This window comes from Urtica dioica, chromosome 6 (genome assembly GCF_054948205.1).
Source record: "Urtica dioica subsp. dioica isolate 48M chromosome 6, U.dioica_male_clone48M_v1_H2, whole genome shotgun sequence".
NCBI lineage: Eukaryota > Viridiplantae > Streptophyta > Magnoliopsida > Rosales > Urticaceae > Urtica > Urtica dioica.
Window position 1 is genome coordinate 1,650,473 of NC_142761.1, and position 26,692 is coordinate 1,677,164.

The following is a 26,692-nucleotide window of genomic DNA, read 5'->3' on the forward strand; positions in this document are numbered from 1 at the left end:
GTCCCTGCTTATGTGGCATTGCACCCTTCTTCACAGAATGGTTACCATGAGGAGTGGTTTTATAGAAGAAGAAACATATGTCATCCTTAATATCCCCACATACAAGACACGAGTATTTGGGGAGTGTAGTTCGAATCTGTGGCCAGGATGACATACAATCCTCCAAAGCTGCTTGGAAGGCCGTTTGATCTGAACCATGTTTCCGATGAAATGCAACAAATCCTCAACTGGCTTTTTTACACGTGCACACAAGATATCAAAAATTAGGTAAAGATTACATAAACAATCTTATAGAACACGAAGCGCTCACCTTGGTATAATTATGCATTCTGAATATAGCGGTGTTCGAAAGGTAAAAAAGACTTGAACAATGATTCGTCGTCGCCTAAGGAATCAGTTGTAAAGAGCATCTGCATTGGAATCTGAGAGCGCGTTAATTGATTGATTACTAAATTATAATTTGTAAATATGCATAAAATTGAGTCGATATAAGAGTAATAGTACTTGTAGGGGTTGTTGCAGTGGGGTTGAAGAAGAAGTTGTTTATGGCAGGTATGAGTAGTGATTGACGTCTCTCCCATATCGGTCAAAGGAATTCGTTGTTGAAAAACGAACACTGAAGCAAAAAAACTTTTTATGTCCGCTTCGAAAATAGCTATTTTTTAAATTGTAAACAATCACTTTTTTTTTTCTTTCTTAATGTTTACATTTTTTAAAACTTTTTTTTTACTGTTTTGTGTTTAGCGTTTTATGTTTACTTGTTTATTGTTTACAATACTAAAAAAAAAACAAAAAAAAAACTTGTTTACTGTTTTTACAATTTAATTTAGGAAAAATGGTATGAAGTAGCCAATTCAAACTATGACTTCTGCAAAATAGCCATAGTTTCATTAGGTATAGCAAAATAGTCAATTGAGAGTACTGCGACTTTTAATCCTGCCTCGATTAATTTTAATCCAGCATTCATAAAACTTACATTCTGTCTTTATAGTTCGTTGGGATTAAATTTAATCCAGTTTAGATTAATCTTACTTTGGCTAATTTACTTATAGTTGGCAAACTATAGCTATTTTGCAAAAGTTTAAGTTTTATTTGGCTATATAGCCGCTTGACCCTTTAATTTAAAAGAAAAATAATTATTTCGCATTTAAAAATAGTTTTTTCTCATGTTATATTTAAAAAGTGTTCTTTTTATAATTTCCCTGCTCGTTTTAATCTGTCATTTATTTTATTTAAAATTAGTGAAGTAAAAATAATGATCAAACAAGTTTTGCTAAAATGTACCTAAGGACTTGAAAAGCCTCGAATGTACTTTCCCTTTTGATAAACTTAATTAGTATAATATAAAGGATAAATTTTATTTTTGCCTCTTAAATTATAGCAATTGTAGCAATTTCTATCCTATTTTTTTACAGGCCCTAAAAAAAACAGTAGGCTGTACTAAATGTTATATATGTAATGTAATTGAATGAGAAACTTAAAATAGTATTATAAGTTCGACCACTTACTAATGTATCATAGTCAAGCAGTTTTGTTGTGTAATCCTTCCATGATGTTTGTGAGAATCAGCTTTAATTTCCTAATCAGCTTTATACATGCACTATAAAGCGTCTCCTTTTGAAGTACTTTCCCATGCATGCCTTTGTAGCAAAAAGATAAAAATAAATAAATAAATAAAGAAATGATATTAAAGCTATTAGATATGATATTCAAAGCCACCCCTTTATAAGTAATAGCTAGCCTTTAATAAGTTTTTCAACGCAATCTTGAAAAGAGTTCAAGTTCAACTTGGTGGCTTTTTACGACCATGCCTTTGAAAGCGACAATTGGAATGAAGGGTACACATATCCAAAACAAAGAAAATGCACTGATTAAGAGAAACTGTAGCGTCGTCTGGAGAATTTTTTTTAAGTGGACGATCAAAATCACCATTACTTAATCAACGATTAATTATTGAAATACTGAGATCGATGGTCTAATTATATCGAGATACTGTTTATTGACAAGTGTGTTAGTGCATGTCACAAAACTATCGTATTTTACAAACAAAAACTTCTTCATGATCTTTAGAAAAATTTCTTAGACCAAAACTTTGTTTAGTGAAAGAAAAAAAAATCTCTCAACTGCAGTTAATAAATCAAAATCAGCTTAAAATTTGTTGCCTGGATTATTATAAATGGAGAAACATGCGCAACACACTTACACACACAATGTATCCAATAGACGTAATAATATTTTAGACGTCGCTCTATTTTTATCCCATTTTTTCCACAAAACAAAATAATAAGAACAGTAATTAAACAATACAGTTCATTAAAAATAAAAAATAAATAAAAAAACCAGCTGCAACTGCATCATTTATTTAGAAGATTTTTTTTTTTTACTTCTGAACACCTTAAATAAAGTAATAAAAACTTGTAAGTGGAGTTGCGAACTTATTAAATAAATACATTGATAGCATTACTTGGTGCATATACTCTCATGCAACATGCAAGGTCCACATGTCTCTTTGGGCAAAACCTTTAGAATGCTCTTATATGAAAGCACCGTGTATAAGTTTTAACGGAAGTCAACGTAGCCTTATTCTATTGGTCAGAATATTAAATTATACATTTAAACGAGGGTCCAATAGAAAAATAGTCAATTTAAACGTTTGACATTGGTAAATAGCCAACGTTTGGTATTCTTAGGTAAATAGCACTTTCATATATCAAGCGTTGACTATTTACCTAAGATTTACGTCTGAAAGTAGTTATTTACCTAAGATTTATCAAACGTTGACCATTTAACAATGTCAAACCTTTAAGTTGACTATTTTCCTAATTTTTTCAGTTTAAACAATCTTATAGAACTTGGATCTCACTAGATATATTTATTCATTCTGATTACAATGCTTGCCGGAACATAAAGAGACTGTCTGATTCATTGTTGCCTTAGGAACCAGTCTTAAAAGGTCTCATAAAGACTATCTCCTTTGGAATCGGACAAAAATCGTCAATTAATTATTATTATTTGTAAACGCATAAAATTGGTTCAAAATAAGCGAGGCAGTAGTAGTACTGTTTATGTTGGATCGCGGAAGAAGAAGATGGTTATGGAGTTTTAGAGTAGGGACTTGTGTCGTTGTTGAAAAACGAGCATCGAAGCTGATGACGAGGGAGCGAGTTTTATGTCACCGAACAGACCTTGTCATTTCGGTGAGGTTACATACCCATATGCATTACATACCTTAACCATATGGCCCAACAAAGAATGAGTATTTTAAAAAGTTGCTTTACATTATTTATACCTCTTTCACTTGTCTTAACTATATATTCTCTTGTGAATGTGGGACTTTGAATAAGTACAAGTGTGAAGACAAATCTCTCTAACTTTAAGTTCTACAAAAAAAATAGAGTCGACGTATGTCCGAGAACCGTTATATGGAGCGCTTAGCACGACGAAGTGGCTATCCGCACTAGCGTGTTATACCCGTGTTTGAACTAATTCTCTATGATATGCTTGTTTGTATGAAAATTTATACTGAATTTATTTTAGTGCCTTGGAACATCTAAACGGTACTCCTCACTTGGTGTGTCAATGGGCTTCCCTTGAAGTTCCTGCTCTTTGGAGGATGTTATGAGGTCTGTACGGACATTTATTTATTATGATATAATATAAGTGATCTTTTCTTTGTAAAAATAAAAATTAGAATAATCCTGATCAAGGTTTCGCAAAAGTAAAAATGTAAAATGTATAACAAAAAATTAGGTAAGTAGTCACTTATTACGTTTGAGATTGCTATATAACCACTCTTTCGTAAATCTTAGGTAAATAGCCAAAAAAATGATGTGACATTTCGTAAATCTTAGGTAGCCACCCTTCCGTAAATCTTAAGTCAATTTTCGTTTGTATTTATATAGACGTGGTCTTACCTAATGTTATGCCGTCATTTTTCATACGGAAAAAATGACATTAAAAACGGGCGAAATGACCAAAAAACCATGTCCCTAAAAAAACAACAAAAGAAACTCCCAACCCCTAAGAGGAACTTCTCGACTCCCCAAGAGGAACTCCGGACCCCCCAAAGGAGTTCTTGACCCCCAAGAGGAACTCCCGACTCCCCAGCGGAACTCTTGACCCCCCAAAAGAGTTCTCGACCCCTAAGAGGAACTTCTCGACTCCCCAAGAGGAACTCCCGACCCCTCAAAGGAGTTCTTGACCCCCAAGAAGAACTCCCGGCCCCCCAAAAAAGCTCTCGACCCCCCCAAGGGAATTATTTTCAACCAACTCCACAAGCAACCTCAAGGAGTCTTGGAGCCCAAGAAACAAAACTCCTATAAATACTCTACTCATCCAAGAGCAAAAGAAACAACCAATTCTAAGAGAAGACAAATACTACAACTTCTCTCTCTAACTTCTCTCTCTCTCTCTCTCTTTCTCTCTCTAAAAATTCACTCAGCACATACCCGCAAAATAATGCTTAGAGTTACTCCACATCCCTCACCTTTGATTCAGAAAAACAACAAAGATGAATGATCTACTTCATTTCTCTCTAGAATTGAAGAAGAATTATTCTCTCTCTCTCTCTCATATTTCTTTTTACAAACAAAGGCTGAAATTATGCCACATTACATTCTCTCTAAAAAGGTGTCAAAGAACTTGAGAAATTCAATTCTCATGTTCTTCACTTAGTAAGGGGAACATTTCATTATATATCACCATTTGCGTCTTCTATTTCAGCTAAGGAAAAGGAAGATCACGACAAACCACACCACCCACGTCGAGTCCCCAAAGGTCTCAACCACAGTCGTAACGTCACGAGATATCCCTGACCCATTACGATCCATTCGGAGCCATAGGAGATTCGATGCCTACAACCCAAGATCGATACGTCGCAAGCTCGCCTCTCGACACGTGTCTCATGAATGTTGATCAAAAAAGCGCATTGACACCTAATATTTCGGAACTTCCTTTTTTATCTGGTAAATTAGATCCTTCCCATTCAAAATGGATATTTCATCTCCATATGTATATAAAAAAATTCTTTGGTAAATATAATATATTTGATATTGTTAAGTTTACCTTTTGAAGTTCTTAACCCTACACTGTTAGAGAATGATCTATAGTATTAATTATTAGTTTCATCTTCTTTTTTATAGAAATGTCAATATTATTGGACAAAATTACATGATATATCAGCAGTACAAATGCATGTGATACTATTAGTCAAAATTACAAAATTTAGTATACTAGCAATAAGTTGAAAGAGGATAAATACTTAGTTTCATTTTTATTCATTATAATTACTTACTATTTCATCCTTATAATGAAATTACAAATACCATACACTATTTCATCCATAATACTCACCTCAGCTATTATATTTATTATCATTGTATGATAGTATTAATTAGTCCAATTAAAGACAAGAAATCCTTGACCTAGTTCGCTACATACTCACTTTAATCACCTCTTTCTCTCTTAACTTTTTTTTTCCTTCTCAATTTATCATCTCTTTTTTTTAAGTAAAATTAAATATATAAATAATAATTAAAATAAAAAAGCTCTTGCCTCCATAAGCTGTTCTGAGTGTGTCAGATGACTCAGATATATAGTTTACAATGTCTTCTTAATATCAGTAGCCAGTAGCTATTTTACAAGTGTCAATAATCAGGAAGAGCAAGTTTGTCAAATGTCTTCTTAATATCATTGATGCTTCGTTACTTAAACATCTATGGTTTCAGTCCTAAACAAATAGCGCTACGGAACAAATTCAAGAACCACGAAAACAATAAATAAAAAAAATAGTACTTAATAGCATAAATATATCCATGACAAGCAAGATGAGAGCGACCAATTTATTTATTCTCGAGAGTACTTAATCGTACAAGACTCAAGCAGCTAAATTAGACGATATTTATCTATATATATTGTCTCACACACACACATAATAACCATATATATTATGTAGCTATAGCTAGGCGTTGAGGTTTTGGGTGAAAACAAAGCCACTAGGACCAAGGTTGGAAATGTTGAGGAGACCGAGAAGTGTGGTCCCGAGAGGACTCAGAGCTGAGACGAGAGCTCCGACGGAGGGCAAAGCAGCGTCGCAAGTGGACAAAGGCGTCGTAACCACAAGCTTACAATCTTGCAAAAGGGTTGATATGATCACGGTGGTTATGGGGTCGAGAAATATCGAAAATACCCCTGACGAGTTTGTCATGCCACTAGACACCACGGCGCTCCCATTCGCACATTGGATTTGTACAACCGCGTCTACGAAATTAACCAATAAAATATTAATTCTTCCAATGATTTAATTTTTTAAATGTGTGTTATGATTATCTATTCATATATTAACCAAATACGTTTGTCATAGATTAACTAAAACTCGCATTACATATATTTATGTTGCGCAAAGTTAAAATTGAAGCGACAATATCAGAAAAGGCCGTTTTTTTTTATAACTAGTGAATTCCGATTTGAGAATTCGATGGCTCTCCAATGCCCTAGAAAGGAATATGTATTAAGAGGAATGGCCTCATTAAAACCAAATATATAAATTACAAATTAATCAAGGATAAGGCATTAATTCTTTGTTCTAATTATGCACAAGCAGGATAAAATTTTAAAAAATAATTAATTGTACAAAATATATAAAGAAAAGATATTTGCATGCAAAATATATTAAAACTTCGAATTGAATGATGGATGACTTACTAGAGAAAACTAGTGCAGTAGAATTAGTAGTGCCGTTGAGACTACCGTTGGTACTGCAATATACTATTCCTTGTACACGAAGCAAGCTGAGAAAGAACCCTAGTTGGGCTTTGGCTATTGGAGCTACAGAAATGCCAGTGATCAAAAGCAACGCTACGATCACAATCGTTGATACTTTCATCGCCATTACTAGTGTATGAGTTTCTTAATTTCTCTCACGGCCCTAAAACTGAGAAACGAAAAAGAAAAGGGAAAACTTGATTTCACAGTGTGTAGATTCAGAGCTTGAAGCACGATCTATTTATAGCGGTCGCTACTTGGTGTGTCAAGTTGTGTGTAATTCTAGTCGTTGATTTGAGCTATAATCTAAAAACTAGGGTGACTTTTTATCACGTCGTATTTTTAATCATATATGCCAGATTATGAAAAAAAACATCGAGTCACAAAAACTATCACTAATTAGTCTCATATAACTATCAAAATAAAAAATTTGTTAATTCCGATAGTTTAATTATGTTAGGAAAAGTTTATAAAGTTTTAAGTTAAATTTGTTTTATCGTCAATTGATTTCGTGATGTCATTTAATTTTATGATAATCATAGTTTAGAAAACAGAGTATTAGAACCATTTTTGTTTAGATTCAACCATAAGTCATTCGTTAATAAAAAAATCGTCTCTTGAGGGACAGTAAAAAAAAGAATGAGAATTAAATAATAATAAAAAAAGTATAAAGATGTTACTTTTTTTTTCATCATCTATTAGTTTTGAGTTTTGACATGTAACTTGACTTCACGCCACTTTATAAAATATTTGAAGAACTCCATTAGTTGTCATGCCAGATGATTTTATCATGGTTCAAATATAACTCAAATGAGTATTTGATCGATTTTTAAGATTCGACCTAAGATAATAAGCCATCCATCAAAGAATCATCGTTTTAAGGGGCATTACAAAAAAAATGAGAAATAATTTTTTTTTATAAAGATATGAGATTTTTTTCTCATTATCAATTAGTTTTTACATGACACTTAATAATATATAAGGATTTGTACTAATCTAAAACTAAATATTTGATCGCATTTTTCCTTTTGAGATATGATGAATTATTACAATATATATTAAGAGGCAATCGATTCTCTTTTTGATATACCCGTTACTTTCCCATCCAAAGTAAGTACGTCCATTTGAATTTGATAAGTTGACAAACACAATTTTTATGAAAAAAAAATAGTAAATAGACAATAATATTAAGAAACCTAATATTAAATAGTGTTGCATATGCACGGTGGGCAATTCTTTCTAGTTGGATCAATTTCTAGAAAGTGGATGTATATATCACTCTTTTATAATTACGATAAGCCAGCCATTTATATAGCAAATATGCATAGCTTTAATCCCTTTTTATAAACACGCGCACTTAGATCATCATGGTCAATTGGTATATCGTGTATGGTAAGTTGCTAATTCGTAGACCAAAATGCTTTTTGCCTAGATATTTGTTTTGTTATATAGATGCGTCCATACATATAATATATAGCTCTACAAACCCAAGTCCATACATATCTTAACAATCTTCACGCCAATAATTTTGTATGAACATGTAGTTTGTAAAATAAAAATGACACTATTAATTATCGCACTACAACAAAAGTCGGAAACAGCCGCGACATAAACGCACACGAAAATAAATTCAACAATGCATATTGGAATTTCAGCACTGATTTATTTAACACAACGACCAAGTAAAAGAGCGAACATATTCAACAGTGCATATCGGAATTTGAAAAATCAGTTTGTGCTAAAGACCAAATAATGAAAAAGTCTTAAAAAAGAACGAGTAATATTTGGTTCGGCCAGAACATATGTACCTCAGTGATGTGTCTTAGTTCCACCGTTTTCTTGGTTTTCAATGCTCAAGCAGAACTGAAGACAAAGTTCCATAATACTATCAAGCATTCTTCTAAACCGTGAAATAAGTTCACCAAAGACTAAGACCACAAAAAATAGGGAGATTAGGACAACAAGCATTGAGAAGTGAATTTGACATGTACAATCCAACAATAAACACAAATTATCATCAAATAACCTTCAATTTCAAACTTAATAATGGTATTTTTTTTTTAAGATTTAAAACAAATCATTATTTTAAAAATAAAAATTTAGCGATATAAACTACAGCAAATCTTTCATTTCTATACATGGTTACTGATATCAAGCATTTCCATACTCCCAATAACTTCTATAGGTGATTAACATTAACACATTTTAGTCAAACTTTATCCCTCAAATAACTCTTTTTTAATGTCACGAGTTGTTCTCTCTTTCCAAAGGAGAAACACCCACCACATTGATCACATACCAACTGGAAAGCTCATTTTTATTTTGTCCAACTCATCAAACGAATTTTCAAAAATCATTACGAGATCACAAATACTCCTTTTAGACCAAAACCTCCATACAAACAAAAAAAAAAACAATTAGAATCGGCACTAAGTGTCAAAATAGCCAAGTAAACTACAGATCCCACAACAAAAAAGAAAAAAACCAGCACTACTAATCCATCACATGTTTTCTTCTCCATCTTAAAAAAATGGTTCCTAACAACTTTTTTCCTTCCCACATATTTCACTCTCTCTCTTCTTTTCTTTTTTCTTTTTCTTTTCTTTTTTCGTTCCGGGTCGTCTTCAAGTTCAGATGGGGCACGGAGGAACGTCGATGGTGGTCCCGGCCTGAATCTGACCCCAGCCAATGAGACGCCAATGCTTCTCGACGCGGCGACTCAGCGCGATCTTCTCTCCTCTGCTCGTGCACACGGGGGAAGTAAGGTGGAGCTTCGCGAGATCGTTCCTCACAGCCACGACCCTCGCTCCGGTGGACATGGACCCGATGTTCAACATCAGAATCTCTGCCTTGGCAAGCTTCGACACCTTTCCTTGCCTCTCCGTCCCCTTCGTCCTCACTCCCAGAAGCCGCCTCAGAAGGAAAAAGTTCACCTATAAACATTTCACAAATTAATAATCACCCGCCCGTCACTTTTTCTGATATTAGAGAATACAGGAATTGTAACCGAATAAGAAAATTGATGAAAACAAGAGGAAACAGTTTTGGAACAGTCGGGTCAGGTTTAGTCCCAGTTTTAGACCCAATTTTTACTGGTTAAACTTGATAAAAATAGGTGAAAAGAATTATATTTTGGGTCTTTTAGTTATATAGACATTTGACTTATAGCATTTTGTATAATAGTCAACATTTTGTAAATTTTCTGTAAATAGCCACCTTAACTTATTTACGGCACTAAAAAAAAAACACCCAAAATAAGCGGGAATGTTTTTGGATATTTTTGTCTTTTTTAGTGCCGTAAATAAGTTGAGGTGGCTATTTACAAAAAATTTACAAAAAGTTGGCTATCTAGCAATTCTTAGACTTTCGGTGGCTTGTTTGGCTAATTTTTTGTTATATTTTCCTAAATCTTGAAGTATAAATGCCCACCAATTAAAGACCAGATAGGGAGGATTAGGGGGAAATCATTTTTTAGACTGAATTAGTTTCACGATTTTCAGATTTTCAATTTTTGTTTGATTTAAGGGTAGAATTAGAATTGTTGGAAGTCTGATTTTTACCAAGTCTGTTTATGAACAAGATACCTCGAGTTCGACGAAGATCTCGGGGAGCGATCCGACTTCGCCGAGGACTTGTCCCACCAATCTATCGGCACGAGTCAGAGTTGGGTCCATTGTTGTGCCGACACCGATAAGACCTCCGGGCACAGCGTACTGGAGCTCATTTTGCTCGGCGAAGAGCGAAACTATTCTCGAGTATATCGGCGTGCATTTCATGTTCCCATTTTCATCCTTAAGAACGATCCCGGGACGGACCTCGATGAATTGATTCACTCTCAGAACACCCTATCGGAAAGAGAGAAAAAAAGGGGGTTAAACAATGAAGAGCACATCATCAAACTAAGGGTACTTTTGAGCCAGAGTGATTCTAAAGAGAAAATACCCTGAGAATACTTCCACCAGCAACACCTCCCTTAACATCGTTAACCTCAAAACCAGGCTTGTTAACATCAAATGAACGAATGACAATCATATTTGGAGGCGATATGAAATTCCTTTCTGGGATAGGAATTTTCTTCACGATATACTCGCACACAACGTCAATGTTGTACTTCAGCTGGGCAGAAATCGGTACTACCGGTGCAGCATCAGCCACAGTTCCCTGGTAGCCAAAAAAACAATGTTTAGAAAAAGGGAAAAAAAATTAACAAATAAATAAATAATTTACTCATTCAGATAAAGTTACCGTGATAAACTTCTGAATTGCTTCCTGCTGGTTGATAGCAACGTTCTCTTGGATGAGATCAACTTTATTCTGAAGAATGATAATGTGTTGAAGACGCATAATTTCAACAGCAGCCAAGTGCTCAGAGGTCTGTGGCTGAGGACAGCTCTCATTGGCAGCAATGAGAAGCAACGCACCGTCCATGATCGCAGCTCCGTTAAGCATGGTAGCCATGAGAATATCGTGACCCTTTACATAACCGCAAAGAAAGAAAGAAAGAAGGAAAGAAAGAAAGAAAGTTAATTGATGAACATATATTTCCAAAATAGAAAGAGAGAAAAGAAAGAAAGAAAGAAAGAAAGAAAGTTAATTGATGAACATATATTTCCACAATATAAAGAAAGAAATAAAAGATGCAGCAAGTTGATACGACCTAGGATTTCGATCTATTCTCATTTTTTAGAGAGATTAAGTTAATTGTTGGAGGCTACTTCATGAATAAAAAATAAAAATAAAAAGACCAATTTTCAGTTAGGTGTAGGGACAATTTCAGAATAATCACCTTACATAATAAAACCCTGATTTCCAAATTAGTTAATACAGTTAACAATAAATAAATGCATAGTTAAAAATACTAGTTGCAAAATTTAAAAACCAAAATTTCTTAATTAAAAGCACATAATTTCGTTATTAAAAACCCCTAATTGCGAAGTATGTAACACAAGTCAGCTTCTAGTTGCTGGTCGAGTGTCAATACACCACACAGAATGATATGTTATGCAGCAACAGACAATGATTTTCTTTCACACAAGTTGTCGATTTCAAGCCTCAAAAAATACAGTTTTTTTTAAGAGTAACTCAAAAAGGATCACGTAATTTCTGAGAGGCTGGTATGAAAATCACCGAGCAAAAGTGTTATAGACGGGATTCTTTGGGCAATCGGAAAGAGGAAAGGGACGGCATAACCTTACCGGGCAATCGACAAAAGAAACGTGCCTCAGTAATTTCATCCTACAATTCTCGAATCCAGGAACATCACATAACGGATTGTCTTCCTTTCCACTTCCATAGGCCCTGCAAGAATATTTTGAGTCAGAAGATTGAAAGCCAAGAATTAAGGGAAAACAAAATATTAATAGCAAACTTTTCGTGTACCCACTTGTAGCACATAGGTCGAGGGCACCGCTCATCTTCACATTTGTAAATCTTGGCATTTGCGTACCCGAGCTTGATTGTGATATTACGTTCCAACTCATTCTTAAACCGAACGGTCTGTAAATATGGAGAACGAAACAAAAATTGTTATTCAAAACATAATCGAGTTCAAATTAACATTTTACTCTGATTTCAAGATATCGAAAGTAAATAATAAAGACTGCTTTATTATAAAATCTTTTAACATGTAAACCCACACTCCATCCTTGAGCTAACCTCTAGTATTTTTAAAGCTTTTTGTTGACACAACAACTTATTTTCTCTATGTCGCGAAAGAACGTTATTAAAGAAAGAAAAAAAAACATTAACATGTGAATCGAAAGGCATTGCAAAATTAAATCGAACCTGGACGCCGGATATAGCTTTCACCACAGTTGATTTTCCATGAGCCACATGACCGATTGTACCTGATAACACAAATCAAAATCCAGACTTCCTAAATCAATCAAAAAAAGGCAGTCCTTTACAATATGAACTGGCCAATGAATTCAAAGAATAGTAATATGATTATATATACCGATATTAATAGTGGCCTGGCGAGAAATAACTTCAGGAGAAAGTGGATGCAACGTATTTACATCCAGTTTACTCTGGTCTTGCTCCATTAAACCCTTTCTCGACATCTTTGCTCTTTTAGGTTACTTCACTCGCTAAAGCACAAGATCAATAAGCGAACAAGAACAAGAACAAAAAGTACTTCCGATATCAAAACCTCAAGCCCTAGATGGACAAAAAATAAAAATATCGCCGACAAATCCAACCCTAAAATTAAAGGTATCTGGAAATTTATTGAAACAATAACCATAAAACTCGAATAAAACTTCATACAATTCAACAAAAACAAATCTCTCCGTAAACACGAACACGAAATCAAAAATATTAAATCCACAAGACAAATTCAGATATTGAGAGAAAGCGAGGAAAAATAACAGCTATTACCTTACTAGAATGAACAAAACTCAGGAAATGAAGAGAGAGAGAGAGAGAGAGAGAGAGAGAGAGAGAGAGAGAGAGAGAGTCTGAGTCGAAAGCTGAGAGAGGGGAGAGAACAATCGCCGCTAGCTAGGGATATTAGAAACTGAGTTTTTTTTTTTTTTTTTTTTTGGTGAATATGAGACTAAGTGACTGAAGGTTTGTTCTTTAAGGCCCAACTTCAGCCACATTTTGGACCGATGCTGCAATTTTCTTTCTCGTAATAATTGCTTCTCTTAACCGTTTGATTGTACTTTATTGCAGGAGTAGCGTGTTTCAAGTTTGCAAGTAATTATTTCTCTTGATATTTTGTGGTTTTTTATTCGTTTACTATTTTTTGGGATTTTTAATTTTATTTACTGTTTATAATTTTATTTATATAGAAAATAAATTATATTTTATAAAGAAATTAAAATTGCCGCTATTTTTTAAATAGTGCACTTTTATAAACACTTTTAAAATTTTCATTTTTCTCTCTATCTCTTTATTCTTTTTGTTTTTAGAAATGGACTTGGATTTTTTTTTTTTACTAATATGTAGAAAAATTGATTTTTAGCAAAATTAATACTCTTTCATGACAAGTTATGACCGTCATGACGAGTTTCTTCATATAAGATTATTAGTTTTTAAAGAAAAAAAAATCAAGATTTTAGTAGATATTCTACTAAAATAACATTTTAGTAAACATTTTTTCTAACCATTTAAATTTTTTTCTTCAAGCATAGGAGTTTAACATGAATGATTAAGATTTGGAGACTACGAATTTTAGAAATCCGAGCCCAAGATGATTGGGAATGACTAAATATTTGTCACAACAAGAAGTAACGGACTTGAACGGGATGCGCTACATCTACGATTTCATGGTAATAGACTATGAGACAAGCAAGTTACATCTACCGGCCCGTATGCGTAGTTAGATCGACGAAATATGTGACACAAAGAAGCGTCTTTGTGACACTAAGACAAAAATGAGCCGCCAATTCAGGGTTACCTATTGCAGAAGTCAACAAATCAAGAGATAAATCCGTCAAAGTATGTCAACAAAAAGGTGTGGAAAGCTACGATAGTTTTATTGGAGGTCAATTTTTGAAGTAACTTTTTTTTTTAATAATTCAATTTTATATCATATCATCAAATTACATTGAACATTTAAGCACAAATTACAAGATCTAATCTTCAAACGTCAATATTGCGTTTTTTAGGGATTGAACCATCGTCCTCTCGCTGAGGTCACCTCACATGCAGGAGGTCTTACCACCCAAGCTAAGTCATTGGGGAAAAGTAACATGTTTATATTTTTATTTTTTGTAGAAACTCTAATCTTGTTTTATATTAGGGAAATTGCCCTATCTACTACCAAATCACTAACTTTTTCCAATTTCCCACCAAAACCATAATTTGGCCAAAAATGCCACTAATCCCAATGTACAACTACCCTTTTACCCTTCCCTTAAATTTTTCTTACAACCCACACCAACTCTCAGACTCTTTCTTACAACCCGCTCATATCTCATAATCCCTTAATCCCTTCCATGACTCTTTCTCTCTCTCTCTCTTCCTGTCAATCTCTTCCTCTTACTCTCTCTTCTCTCTCTCTCTATCTCTCTCTCTCTTCGCGTCAGTCTTTTCCCGAGGACCCAAGAAACCCAGGTGCCCGAGGACCAGGTCTCTTTCTCGCACCAACTCTCTAAAACTCGAGGACCCAAACGCCGACGAGGACCCAAAGCCACCAGACCCAAGAAACCCAGGTGCCCGAGGACCAGCTCTCTTTCTCGCACCAACTCTCTAAAACCCGAGGACCCAAACGCCGACGAGACTCAAACTCCAGATTTAGTCCAAGATCAGGTCGCGCACAAGGTTCGTTTCGCTTTTTAGGATATTTTTTGGGATATTGTTTGGGTATGTTAAGAATCTTCAGAGTTCATCAGTTGTTTAGATTTTAGGATACCTTTAGGATATTGTTTGGATGAACTTTGTGGTTAGGATTTTAGGATATTATTTGGGTAATTTAACTCTACAGAGTTCATCAGTTGTTGACATTAGACGTCAATTGTTGACATCTAATGTCAACAACTGATGAACTCTGTAGAGTTTAGATGTCAATTTGTTGACATTAGATGTCAACAATGGACGTCAATTGTTGACATCTAATGTCAACAACTGATGAACTTTGTAGAGTTTAGATGTCAATTTGTTGACATTAGATGTCAACAATGGACGTCAACTATTGACATCTGATGTCAACAACTAATGAACGTTTTTTACTCTAATATTGTCCAAATTATGCAGAAATGTCAGGAAAACACTCCATTGAATCTCCGGTGACAACCTATGACGACTTCGAGCCCCGAAAGAGAAAATGTTCTAAAAATGAGGTACATTTTGATGCCAATCAAATCAGTTATTATTATGATTGTAGACATTCATACCTATAATTGTAGACAATTACTAAAAGGGATTGTAGTCAATTGATGTTAATAAGGCAAGCGGATCGGAACTCGGTGATGCACAACTCACGGAGTTTCAAATGAGCGAGGTTGAGTACATATGGTACTTGGATACATTTCGTAGTGAGACTGAATCGGGTCCGATCATGTGTCTCGAAAGTGTTATGAAAGAAATCCTCGGAGACGACTGGGAGACTCAGTTGAAGAAAAAAGGAGATTTTATGGAAGTCGTGCCCAAGGGGACACGAGTGTTTATGCTGAAAATCCAGAGAGAGGAACTTCTCTACTATAGGAGGATGAGGATTAACAAGAAATGACTCTGCCGATGAATTCCCCACATCATTGGTCTAAACTTCGTGATATTTATGTATGGATTGTTGTATGACTTGAATGCCTGAAACTGCTTAATATGTCTATTTACACTATGTTTTATATATGAACAATCTAGTCATTGACAACAAATGTTTGACATAAGAGTACATAATCTAGTACATGAACTACAAAAATAGATATAATCTAGGTGATGCACAAACTAGACATAATACAAAAATAGACATAAGAGTACATAATCTAGTACATGTCTATTATATGAACAAACTAGTACTTAAATAATGTCATAATTTAACCAACCAAAATAAAAAGTTTCTTAATCATCATCCATTTCAATGTCTGAACCCACTTTTGTTGCTATTTTAACCGCCCCGTGTCTGTATAGATCAATTGTGATCTTTTGTCGATACATGGCCATGTCGTCTTGTCGGATTTCCGATAGATCATACCCGTGAGTCAAAAACTCCATGGCCTTTATAACAAACATTCCACAATCGCCGCTGTTTTTAAAAATTTGTAATTAGACATCTTGAATGTTCAATAATATGATATTCTATAATAGCAAGACGTACCCATTATTCTGTTGAGGCATGTTCGTGTAAGTTCCGACTTTGAACTTCGACGAACTTGTGTCTTTAATCCCCAGCCCGTCAAACGCACCAACAGAACAAAGAACTAACGGGAGAAATTCAGCAATTTTTTGTACGTGGGCCGTTACCATTTGTCGGTGATGCTTGTTCCCGGACATCGAGTCGTAGATCATGATAGAACGTTCCCGAATCGTCACAGCTAGAAGAAGCCAATGTGACCTATCTGTGAAGCATACGGGAAGGTAAACTACCCCGACGTCCACCCAGGGAGAAGAATGCTTCAAGGACTTGTTGGTGGCTGTAATGTAGTCATGGATTCGGGACTGGTTTGTCCAATCAAACCTATCTTTATCTTCACAGTTGAGCCATGCTTCGTACCCTTGGATGCAGTATTTATGAAAGAAACTGTTCATTATTGTGAACGATTCTTTCAACTCACCTGTCATTCTCTTCTTCCTCAGGTAGTACGACACAACATCTACATGCTGCAAAAACAATGAAAAGGTGAGGGATATTAATATAATATAAGATCAATTGTAAAAAAAACATACAACAATAGAAATCAACAATAGATGTCAATTGTTAACATCTAGATGTCAACAATAGACGTCTATTGTTGACATTGATGTCAACTGTTGACGTCTAGATGTCAACAATAGACGTCTATTGTTGACATTGATGTCAACTGTTGACGTCTAGATGTCAACAATAGACGTCTATTGTTGACATTGATGTCAACTGTTGACGTCTAGATGTCAACAATTGACGTCTATTGTTGACATTGATGTCAACTGTTGACGTCTAGATGTCGACAATAGACGTCAATTGTTGACATCTAGATGTCAACAACTGATGTGTTGACATCTAAATGTCAACAATAGACGTCTATTGTTGACATTGATGTCAACTGTTGACGTCTAGATGTCAACAATAGACGTCTATTGTTGACATTGATGTCAACTGTTGACGTCTAGACGTCTAGATGTCAACAATTGACGTCTATTGTTGACATTGATGTCAACTGTTGACGTCTAGATGTCAACAATTGACGTCTATTGTTGACATTGATGTCAACTGTTGACGTCTAGATGTCAACAATAGACGTCAATTGTTGACATCTAGATGTCAACAATTGATGTGTTGACATCTAAATGTCAACAATTGACGTCTATTGTTGACATTGATGTCAACTGTTGACATCTAGATGTGAACAATAGACGTCTATTGTTCACATTGATGTCAACTGTTGACATCTAGATGTCAACAATTGACGTCTATTGTTGACATTGATGTCAACTGTTGACATTTAGATGTCAACAATAGACGTCTATTGTTGACATCTATTGTCAACAGACATCAATCTTGTTATATGAAAAGTAAGTAGATAGTAGTAGTCATACCTGATCGCACAACCATTCTTCTTCGGTCCAAAGGGTGTAAAAGAAAGTCTTTGACCTGACTTCTACCTCTGTGAAATCCCATCTCCATGGTAAATGATCTTCCCTTTTCACATACCATAAGCCTTCATCGTGCTTCTTCTTCCTCAAGCCGATCTTAAGCCAAGTCTCCATTACGAGTACGTCCACAAGAGACGTTGAATCGAACTGACCAGTGAGAAGGTTCTTCATCGGGCGATCGATGTTTTTTGTGAACTTCAAGTACGGCCTTGGGATAGGAGTCGGAGTGTATTTCTCCGGAGATCTCGTCATTCGGACAGGTCTTCTCGGTGAATCGTCTATGTTTATCGGAACGATCTCCCATGATTCCCGATTCTCCTTGTCCTTTGTAGCGTTGATCTCATCATCCATATCCCCCAAGGTTTTGCCCTCAGGAACTGAGCCAATGTAAATCAGTTGGCTGTCGTCGTACATCTCTCTCTCAAACTGCTCGCAATCCAGTCGTAGAAGGTGCGATCTGGCTTGTGATTCAGTTAGATTTTGGGATGAATCTAACAAGAAATAGGAGTATCAGTTAACAACAATGTCAACAATTATAGTCAATAATTGCATTTATTGACATAATGTACGTACCATCTATTTCTTTTTCTTTCTCGTTTTCTTTTTCTTCTTCTTCTTTTTCTTCTCCTTCTTCTTCTCTTTCTTCTTCTTCTTTTCCTCCTCCTTCTTTTTCTTCTTCTTCTTCTTCTTCTTCTTCTTGTTCTTGGTCTTCTTCCTCCTCGTTGTCCTCTGGTTGATTATCTTTAGAATTCTTGTTGGACAGCTCCAACAATTGATCATTCACACTCTTGGTGAATTCATGAAAACTTTGTCTCATCTCCATCCGGAATAAGCTCCATTCACCCTTCATGTGGTTGACTGTGTCTTCCACATTTTTCAACCGAGCCTGTGTTAAAAAGATGTTAGAAATGTTATTCATACTTGAAGGAAATCAACAAATAGTGCTATAGATAACAACCGAGCCAGTGTTCAATTGACATACCTCAGAATCTTGGCTCAGTCTTGAATGAGCTGTTGTCGACGGATGGGATGTTTGTCCACATGACTCAACCCGTGCCTGTAACAAAATGTCAAAAATTGTTACGAATAATGGACATCTATTGTTGACATTTGTATAGTTGACAAATATCGTATTAAATTGATTAAAAAATAGGGAATGAGAAATTAGTACCATCGGCAGTGGCTTAGTCGTCGTGTTCTTTCTCACGATGTACTCCTCGTCGCCCAGAGGTTTGAATTCCAAATCATCGGATTGGAAATCGATGTGTTGGAATTTGTTGTCAACAACATGTGTCACCGATTTCCACCGACGCATCAGTGGAGATGCCGTCTCTGAAACTTTCTCGCAATAAGAGAGAGACGTGAGCACTGGCATTGTTTCAAACGCCCATATCTGTAATGGATACAGAAATGAAGGGAAGTTGATCTTTCCCTTAGAGGCTGACTTCAAGGAGACGTTCTTTATGTACTTCCTGGCACATTCCAAGAAGAACTTCCAGACCACGTTACCCCACGAATGAGAGTTAAATTGGTCTAGGTCTTCTACCAACTTCACGTACGCCCAGTCTGGGATGTTGGTATGCGGTGCAGAAGCGAGAAGAACGTTGATGAGAAAATGGAGAAGCAAGAGCTTCACCCGCTTTGTCGGATTTTGCCAACCCTTGCTTTCTTTGAGCTGCGAGGTTAGGACGGCACGAGTCTTGTATGTCCCGTTGTTGAAGACGCTCGTGAACAATCCGTCTTCAACAATTTCCGTATAGTTGACAGCTTCGTAGTTGTCGACTATACGAAGACCCGTGATCTCTGCGAAATGGTGGATGGTAAAAGCCCGAGGTTCACCCCCGAGCTCAATGAAGATCGCATCCTCACTCGCCTGCCCTTCATACTGACCGACCCTCATCAACAAGTGGTTGATTATCTTTGACGACCTGTTGATCTTTGGAAGCTTCAGAAACTGGCCGAAGCAAGACTCTTGGAAAAGAGCCGTCTCCTCCGCTGTCATGTCAGCGGCTTCTTCAAATTTATCTAGTGAACCATAAAAACTGAAATTATGGTCCACTATTTCCCCTTCGGGGACAAACCTCTCCCATCCCTGAAAACCATTACAAAAAAGAATGAGAAAATCAAAACACAACCTTCAGTTGTTGACATCTATAGGTCAACAATTGATACCAGTTGTTGACCTATATTCAATATTGATGTCAATTGTTGATGGCAATTGTTGACATCTATATTCAATATTCATACCATTTGTTGACGTATAGATGTCAACAACTGACATCAACAGTTGACATCAATGTCAACAATAGACGTCAATTGTTGACATCTAGATGTCAACAGTTGACATCAATGCCAACAATAGACGTCTATTGTTGACATCAATGTCAACAATTAGTTCAAAAACAACAATATTCATTCAACATCAATATCTCTTCAATCAAACCATAACAAAACCGAGATAACCCAATGCAAACCGAGATAACCCAAAACTAGTTAACCAAAACTAAACCGAAATTAAATCAAGTCTATCCCCAAATCAATCAAGGTCCATCAATCAACAACAAATCAACCGAAAACCCCCAAACTAACCTGAATATTGGCGGACTTGGGGGGTTGCTCTTCTTCCTCGGCATCAGACGTGACATGCATGGGCTTCACCTTCCCACGCCGAGGTTTCTTCGCCGAACTCTTCACCGGTTTGGGTGAAGTTGTTGTTTTTCTTTTCCGGGACGGTTTGGGTGAAGACGGCGACTCCTCCGGCGCCTTCGTCTTTTTCCGGTGACTCCGTCTAACAACTTCATTTTGTTTTTTCCGAGGTTGTTTGAGTGATTGAAAGTCGTTATCGTCGTCCATTTCCTGGACTGTTTAGAGTTAGGATTTGGGGGTTGGGTGAGAGAGCGAGATCGCGACAGAGGAGAAGTGGGAATGACGACAGTTAGACGGGAAATGAGGAGAACTAGGCGGTTTTAGGAAGAGAAGAGGAGAGAGAGAATTTGAGGAGAAAACGAGGGAGAAATATGAGCGGGAATGGGAATGAGCGAAAAAAATGAGTGATATAGGATATGAGGGAGAGTTGGTGTGGGTTGTAAGAAAAATTTAAGTGAAGGGTAAAAGGGTAGTTGTACAATTGATTTAGTGGCATTTTTGGCCAAATTATGGTTTTGGTGGGAAATTGGAAAAAGTTATTGTTTTGGTAGTAGTTGTGGCAATTTCCCTTTATATTATGCACGCAAATTCGGCCAAAAATATGTGAAAATCTGAAAATGAAGACGACCATTAAGCCGTCAGGGGATAAGGTATTTTGCTAAGCACCGCATCTTCAAGATAAATTGTCATAAATAAATACTCTTCTTAACGTTCCCATTTAAGTTTCTCGTTATTTTGATAATTTCTTTTTGTGCTATTTTTTTGAGAAAATTGTCTTCGCATTTGTATACTTACAAATTCAATATAAATTGTCATAAATAATTTCTCTTCTTATCGTTTCCATTTAAGTTTCTTGTTATTTTGATAATTACTTTTTGCGCTATTTTTTGGAGAGAATTGCCTTCGCATTTGTATACTTACAAGTCCCACACTTACGAGAGAACAAAAATAAGAGAAGTAAAAGAGGTATATAATGAGTTTCTCATGTTGCGTTTTCGTCTTCTTATTTGGTAATATGTCAAAAGCATATGTATAACATATCCAAAAATTAGCTAAAAAAAAAATTGTCACTGCTCGAGCTGATTCCAAATCTGGAAAATTTATCCGAGAAATCGCTGAGAGTAATATATATTCCAAAAAAAAAATGATCGATCTTAAAGCATGGGTGGCTAAGATTTTATTGCAAAGAAAAAAAAGGGAAAATAGAAATAGGAAATAAGTGCGAGCGAGGAAGAGGGTCAAGAAAAAAAAAATAGATGATGTTAAAAAAAAAGAGACTTCGCATTAGGCATAAATGGTCGAAATGAAATGCATTCATAAATGGTCTTCGCTTCACAAAAGCTTTAGAACTATTTCACATGACTAAAAGACATCATTTCTCATAATGAGCTAGCTAATGCATATGAAATATAAACGTAATAACATATCTTTGTGATTAATTCATGCAACATTTTTTTCTACGTTCATGAATCAAGTACATACACCGCTATTCATGTTCATCCATAATCAAAGAGATACTAGCTTCTTATCTCAGTACAGTGACAAAAGAATTGTGACTTCATTTCCAATTGAAATACATTGTAAGCAAAACTGATTAGTGATACGACCAAAAAAAAAAAAATGACAGGCGAACAAACTCGTCTCTAGAACCGCCTGATGTCTTTTGGGGGCTTGAAGTTGAGAGGGTGAGTTTCAGGAGTGGCGTTTTCGTCTTCTTTCCACATCTTTATCGTCTTGTCGGCTTCGCAAGAAATGAGTCTCGAGCCAGTGATATCGTACGACAGAGCGTAGATACCCGCTTCACTGTCCAGCGAGCCTGTAGATAGATAGATATATAGATACAATTCATGACTGACTTCGAGAGTCAAATGCTAGTTTATTTTTTGTAAGACGAGAAATTTACCGGGTTGTACGATTGTCTGAGATTGCTGGAAATTGTGACCACTCTTCCAATCCCAGAACCACATACTGCCATTGTCGCCTTCAATAAATTCGTAGTCAGAGAGTTAAAAACATTTCGATACTTTGTTTTTAATTTTTTTTTTCTTTCTCGCAGGCTATTTCGAACTGAGTCGTCAATCCTAATTATTACCTCCTGTTACCATAACACCATCGTCGTTGACGGCCATTGCATTTATAATTGTTTTTTGTTGAGACCTGGCAAAAAAAATTATGCAAGTATTTCATTGTCTTACGTAATAGTCTTATAATAAGTATATCATATTAGAAAAGACTTACCAACAACACCATATTAATTAATTACACACAAAAAAATGAGTTTATTTTTTCTCTAGGAGAGGCTTACATTTGTCTGGCAAGCAGTAACAGAAAGATTCTCAGCAGTTTTTGCAACTTCATACGTAATAACTAAACATATATTGAAAAGAAAAAAAAAAGTAAATGGTTAAGAAGTACTCACAGCATATTGTGTAAAAATTCACCCTTTGGAAGGTTGAATTTCTTTATGTTGTCAGCTGATGCAGAAGCAAAGCAATTCCTGGAAAAAGAAAATCACACAGAAAAGTTTCAATGAAATTTCAGGATTAATCCCTAATAGAACCCACGCTGGTTTAGTAATCTCTCCAATCCCCTAATTACAAAACTAAACACACGGAATCTTAAGGACCTACTCTTTGGGATGTTGTGCCATTGCCCGGACTGATTTCTTATGGTGTGTGAGTGTCGCCATGGTTTTCCCTACAAAATCAGAAAAAAGAGACATTAAAAAATAAATAAATAATAATAAAAAAAAGAGTCATTCAGCTTAAAAAACTATTGTTACCATATCTAAGATCCCAAAACTTGATGGTAGAGTCGTGCGAGCCTGTTATTACTTGAGGATCCTGAAAAAGATATTTCAGTTAGAATAATGGCAAGAGTGAAAGTATGTCAATACAGGTAAGACCATTCATTTTCATTAACTTAAAACAGGGACACCAAGGAAAAGAGATTCGGAACAAATTGCAAAAAAGGAAAAGGATCTTCATACAGTTGGCCGTGTGAAGACAGAGCAAACTGTGTTCTCGTGCCCAGACAGGGCGTGAATTTGCATCTTGCTACGGATATCCCATATCTGAAAACAACAATCCAATTGAATTATAGGTATATGAACTAGGTCCAGAGAGAGAGAGAGAGAGAGAGAGAGAGAAAGAGAACATACCCGACAAACGGAATCACGTCCTCCAGTTAAAAGAACATCGATAGTGGGATGAAGAGCCAAGCAGTAAACACCACTTAAATGCCCATGGTACGACCGGATAACCTATTTTGCACAAATGATAAATAAAGTGAATATTGCAGAGAAGTTGTGGAATAAGCAAGGACAACTCATTCAAAGATTCGACTCTTACTTTGTTCTGTTCGAGGTCCCAACATTTAACTTGCTTGTCATCACCGGCTGAGAACATATATGTATGCTTGTCACTGACAGCGAGTCCTGAGGATGAAACAAATAAATTGCTCAATTAACTAGCTAAATGCTTGAATCTAAAATAAAACAGACTATAGCATCAGAAACAAGTTACTTTATAAAAAAACTCACCGCGTACTTGTTCGATATGTCCGGTCAGTGTAAGTTTAAGCCTTCCAGACCCTACATCCCATATCTAATCAACCAAATTCAGAAGGCAGAGTTCAGAATAGAATTAAATCTCGCAGAGAGAGATGAGGAAACTTGGAATTATCATACGGGAAATTGATCGCGGGTCCCACATGTAAAATTTTGGATGGATCCCATTTTTTTCTACCCAAACAAAGTTTTCTGTGGAAAATGGAATCCACTCATTAGTCATACCTTTTCTCTCCCAATTATTTTTTCCTTTCTTTTTTCCCTCCATCTAAACAATACAAGGAAAATACGAGGGATTTCGTTTTCCTCTCTCTATTTTCCACACACCCTTAAAAGTAAAAATTATAGAACATTCAAAAATGTCAAAATATTGTCAAATTGAGTCTTTGGCAAAAAAACACTTTAGTACAGAAAGACTCGATGCTAATAGTTCAAAAAATTCGATACCTTGATTGTTCTATCAGCAGAGCCAGTGCAGAACCACGAGTTGCTGGGATCAAATGCAACGGATCTCACCCATCCCAAGTGGCCACTGATCACCTGACACAATTGAGTTGAGAATTACACACAAGCATATTAACCAAGAAGAAAGTATAGCCAGCCAAGCAAAGATCGAAAGGAGTGATAAACCCATTCTCACCCGATAGTTCTTCCACGGTGCACGCCATTGAGGACGAGGCCATTTGCTAGGAATCCTCTCGATTAGGGCCGAAGTCGACATATTCCTATAAGAAAAAGAAGAAGAAAAAAAATTAGTAACATGCATAAAAACAGAATATGGCATATATATATAATATAACGCAAAACACTGTGGTTGCGAGATGAAGAATAAAAAAGCAATCAACCTCTGTGGCAACCCTTTAGAAGCTACAATTGCAGTACTACCACCTGAAACTCCCACGTCGTTCCTGAAAATGACAAAGAACCCTATATATTATCTTACACACACTAAATATGAAAACTAATAAACTTCCAAATTCATGGCTATTAAAGAAGGAATAGAGAGAGCACGCACGATGTTTTTGGGGCAGAAGGGCCAAGTACCAATGCATTTTGAGCTCCTCCTGATTTAGTATCTTTCGAGCCCTCGGGGCCTAGAAGATCGCAGAATGTTCAGAAAAATGAAAATAAAAAAGACTAAATCAATTAAATACAAAAACAACAACAAAAATTGCAAACCCTTTAATCAAAGATTAAAACAACTAATTTAGGTTGTGTTTGGAACCCAAATTTTACGAAAATTTGAAGTTATCCGGAAAGGAGAGACTAACACATATGTCCACCACATGTGCATATGTGCTTGGATTTTCAGTTTCAACTTATTTTCCACCAAAAAAACTAAAACAAAAAAATCCTAGGATGTGTTCTCGTTTCATTTCCCTTGGATTTTTTTTTCAAGGTTCCAAACAAAAACTTACCAGGAAGAGCAAGAACATTGGAAGAACCCGCCGACTTGGTCGCCGATCGAGGTTGGCCAGCACTACTTTTAGCGCCTCCATACTCTGCGTTTATCTATAAACGTATAATTCAAACTTGTTTTCAGTCAAAATCACCAACACTACGAATCACAAACAAAATAAAATAAAATCCACGAGAATTCAAACAACTGACCTTGTAGCTAACTCGAATCTTCTTACTGCAAAAAACACAAAAACGAAGTCGCAAATCAGTCTCCAGTCTCGAATATCAAAATTTCATCTCCGATACGCTAACATCTCAGAGGAAACCCTAGAAACCGTACCTTTCGGGATCGGGAGGAGCTAAACTTCCATGGACTGGAGAGAATAGGTCTAGGGCTCGTTTGAGAGACTTGAAGCTCAGCTTCTTCAGCGACTGTGGCTCCACGGGCTCCATCACCTCGGCGGGCCCGGGCATTTTCCTTCTTCTTCTTCTTCGGATGAGAAGTTAGGGTTTTGGCTCTCTGAGTTTCTTCGCTCCTTTTTTTTTTTTTTGTCTTGCTTTCCAGTTCTCGCTGAGAGCCTCTGAGAGAGAGAACGACAGAGAGGAAGAAGAGAGACGCAGAATCTCGGAATTTTGTTCGGATGTTCTCAATTCGAACTTTGAGCCCATAAAATAAAGAGAATTGGGCTTATGATCGTGTTAGCCCAGAATAGTCACGGACCAAACTTTGTTATTGCTGTCGTTTGCTTAATGTGTTGTCGTTTTCCTGTCAGGTTTGTGGGGATTTGGATGTGAATCCTATTTTTTTTTTAGCGGTAGTATTTTATACTTGTTTCTAAATTAAAGCCTCGTTTTAGTGTTAACTTATATGCAAATCCGGGCATGATTGTGAGAAAAATACGAAAGCGACATTAAAACCTATTCTCATAAAAGATGGACAATACAACACTAACTTAAGCATTCATTGGTAATTGGACTATATCCACACACACACACAAAAAAAAAAAAAAAAAAATTAAAATTAAAATTGTTTTACAGACGGCTTGTAATAAGAGTAAATGAAAATCATGCAAGTTAACA

At 35.9% G+C, this 26,692-nt stretch overlaps 4 protein-coding genes and 1 long non-coding RNA gene across 7 annotated transcripts; 1 reads left to right on the plus strand and 4 right to left on the minus strand.

Annotated features, from left to right (window-relative positions):
* Positions 1-5,765: 5,765 nt before the first annotated feature.
* On the minus strand, positions 5,766-6,955 carry LOC149392768 (phylloplanin-like). Its single transcript, XM_089617756.1, has 2 exons — positions 6,703-6,955; positions 5,766-6,258 (listed from the first exon to the last, which is right to left on the minus strand). Exons 1-2 carry the CDS (start codon positions 6,887-6,889, stop codon positions 5,960-5,962), a joined length of 486 nt encoding a protein of 161 aa, XP_089473882.1. The 5' UTR covers positions 6,890-6,955; the 3' UTR covers positions 5,766-5,959.
* Positions 6,956-9,098: 2,143 nt separating this feature from the next.
* LOC149392769 (eukaryotic translation initiation factor 2 subunit gamma-like) lies at positions 9,099-13,298 on the minus strand. Of its 3 annotated transcripts, none has more exons than XM_089617031.1 (10): positions 13,206-13,298; positions 13,141-13,171; positions 12,719-12,851; positions 12,547-12,608; positions 12,146-12,258; positions 11,958-12,060; positions 11,008-11,235; positions 10,705-10,923; positions 10,347-10,607; positions 9,099-9,695 (listed from the first exon to the last, which is right to left on the minus strand). In XM_089617031.1, exons 3-10 carry the CDS (start codon positions 12,822-12,824, stop codon positions 9,393-9,395), a joined length of 1,395 nt encoding a protein of 464 aa, XP_089473157.1. In that variant the 5' UTR covers positions 12,825-12,851; positions 13,141-13,171; positions 13,206-13,298; the 3' UTR covers positions 9,099-9,392. The 3 variants fall into 3 exon arrangements, with proteins under 3 accessions (XP_089473157.1, XP_089473158.1, XP_089473156.1); XM_089617032.1 differs by having other exon boundaries at positions 12,719-12,842; positions 13,206-13,284; XM_089617030.1 differs by lacking the exon at positions 13,206-13,298 and having other exon boundaries at positions 13,141-13,199.
* A 1,502-nt stretch (positions 13,299-14,800) lies between these two features.
* Positions 14,801-15,888, plus strand: LOC149392770 (uncharacterized). Its single transcript, XR_016299948.1, has 3 exons — positions 14,801-15,030; positions 15,463-15,548; positions 15,638-15,888. It is a non-coding gene; the product is annotated as an uncharacterized LOC149392770 (long non-coding RNA).
* A 378-nt stretch (positions 15,889-16,266) lies between these two features.
* On the minus strand, positions 16,267-21,191 carry LOC149392771 (uncharacterized). Its single transcript, XM_089617041.1, has 6 exons — positions 20,587-21,191; positions 18,980-20,089; positions 18,571-18,883; positions 17,941-18,488; positions 16,523-17,025; positions 16,267-16,450 (listed from the first exon to the last, which is right to left on the minus strand). The coding sequence occupies exons 1-6, from the start codon at positions 20,848-20,850 to the stop codon at positions 16,267-16,269; spliced, it is 2,922 nt and encodes a 973-aa protein (XP_089473167.1). The 5' UTR covers positions 20,851-21,191.
* Positions 21,192-22,040: 849 nt separating this feature from the next.
* On the minus strand, positions 22,041-26,251 carry PRL1 (pleiotropic regulatory locus 1). Its single transcript, XM_089617372.1, has 17 exons — positions 25,953-26,251; positions 25,823-25,847; positions 25,630-25,723; positions 25,227-25,305; positions 25,057-25,119; positions 24,852-24,936; positions 24,659-24,751; positions 24,185-24,248; positions 23,994-24,079; positions 23,804-23,905; positions 23,633-23,716; positions 23,426-23,486; positions 23,274-23,340; positions 23,063-23,140; positions 22,736-22,800; positions 22,547-22,624; positions 22,041-22,459 (listed from the first exon to the last, which is right to left on the minus strand). The coding sequence occupies exons 1-17, from the start codon at positions 26,084-26,086 to the stop codon at positions 22,287-22,289; spliced, it is 1,431 nt and encodes a 476-aa protein (XP_089473498.1). The 5' UTR covers positions 26,087-26,251; the 3' UTR covers positions 22,041-22,286.
* Positions 26,252-26,692: the final 441 nt, after the last annotated feature.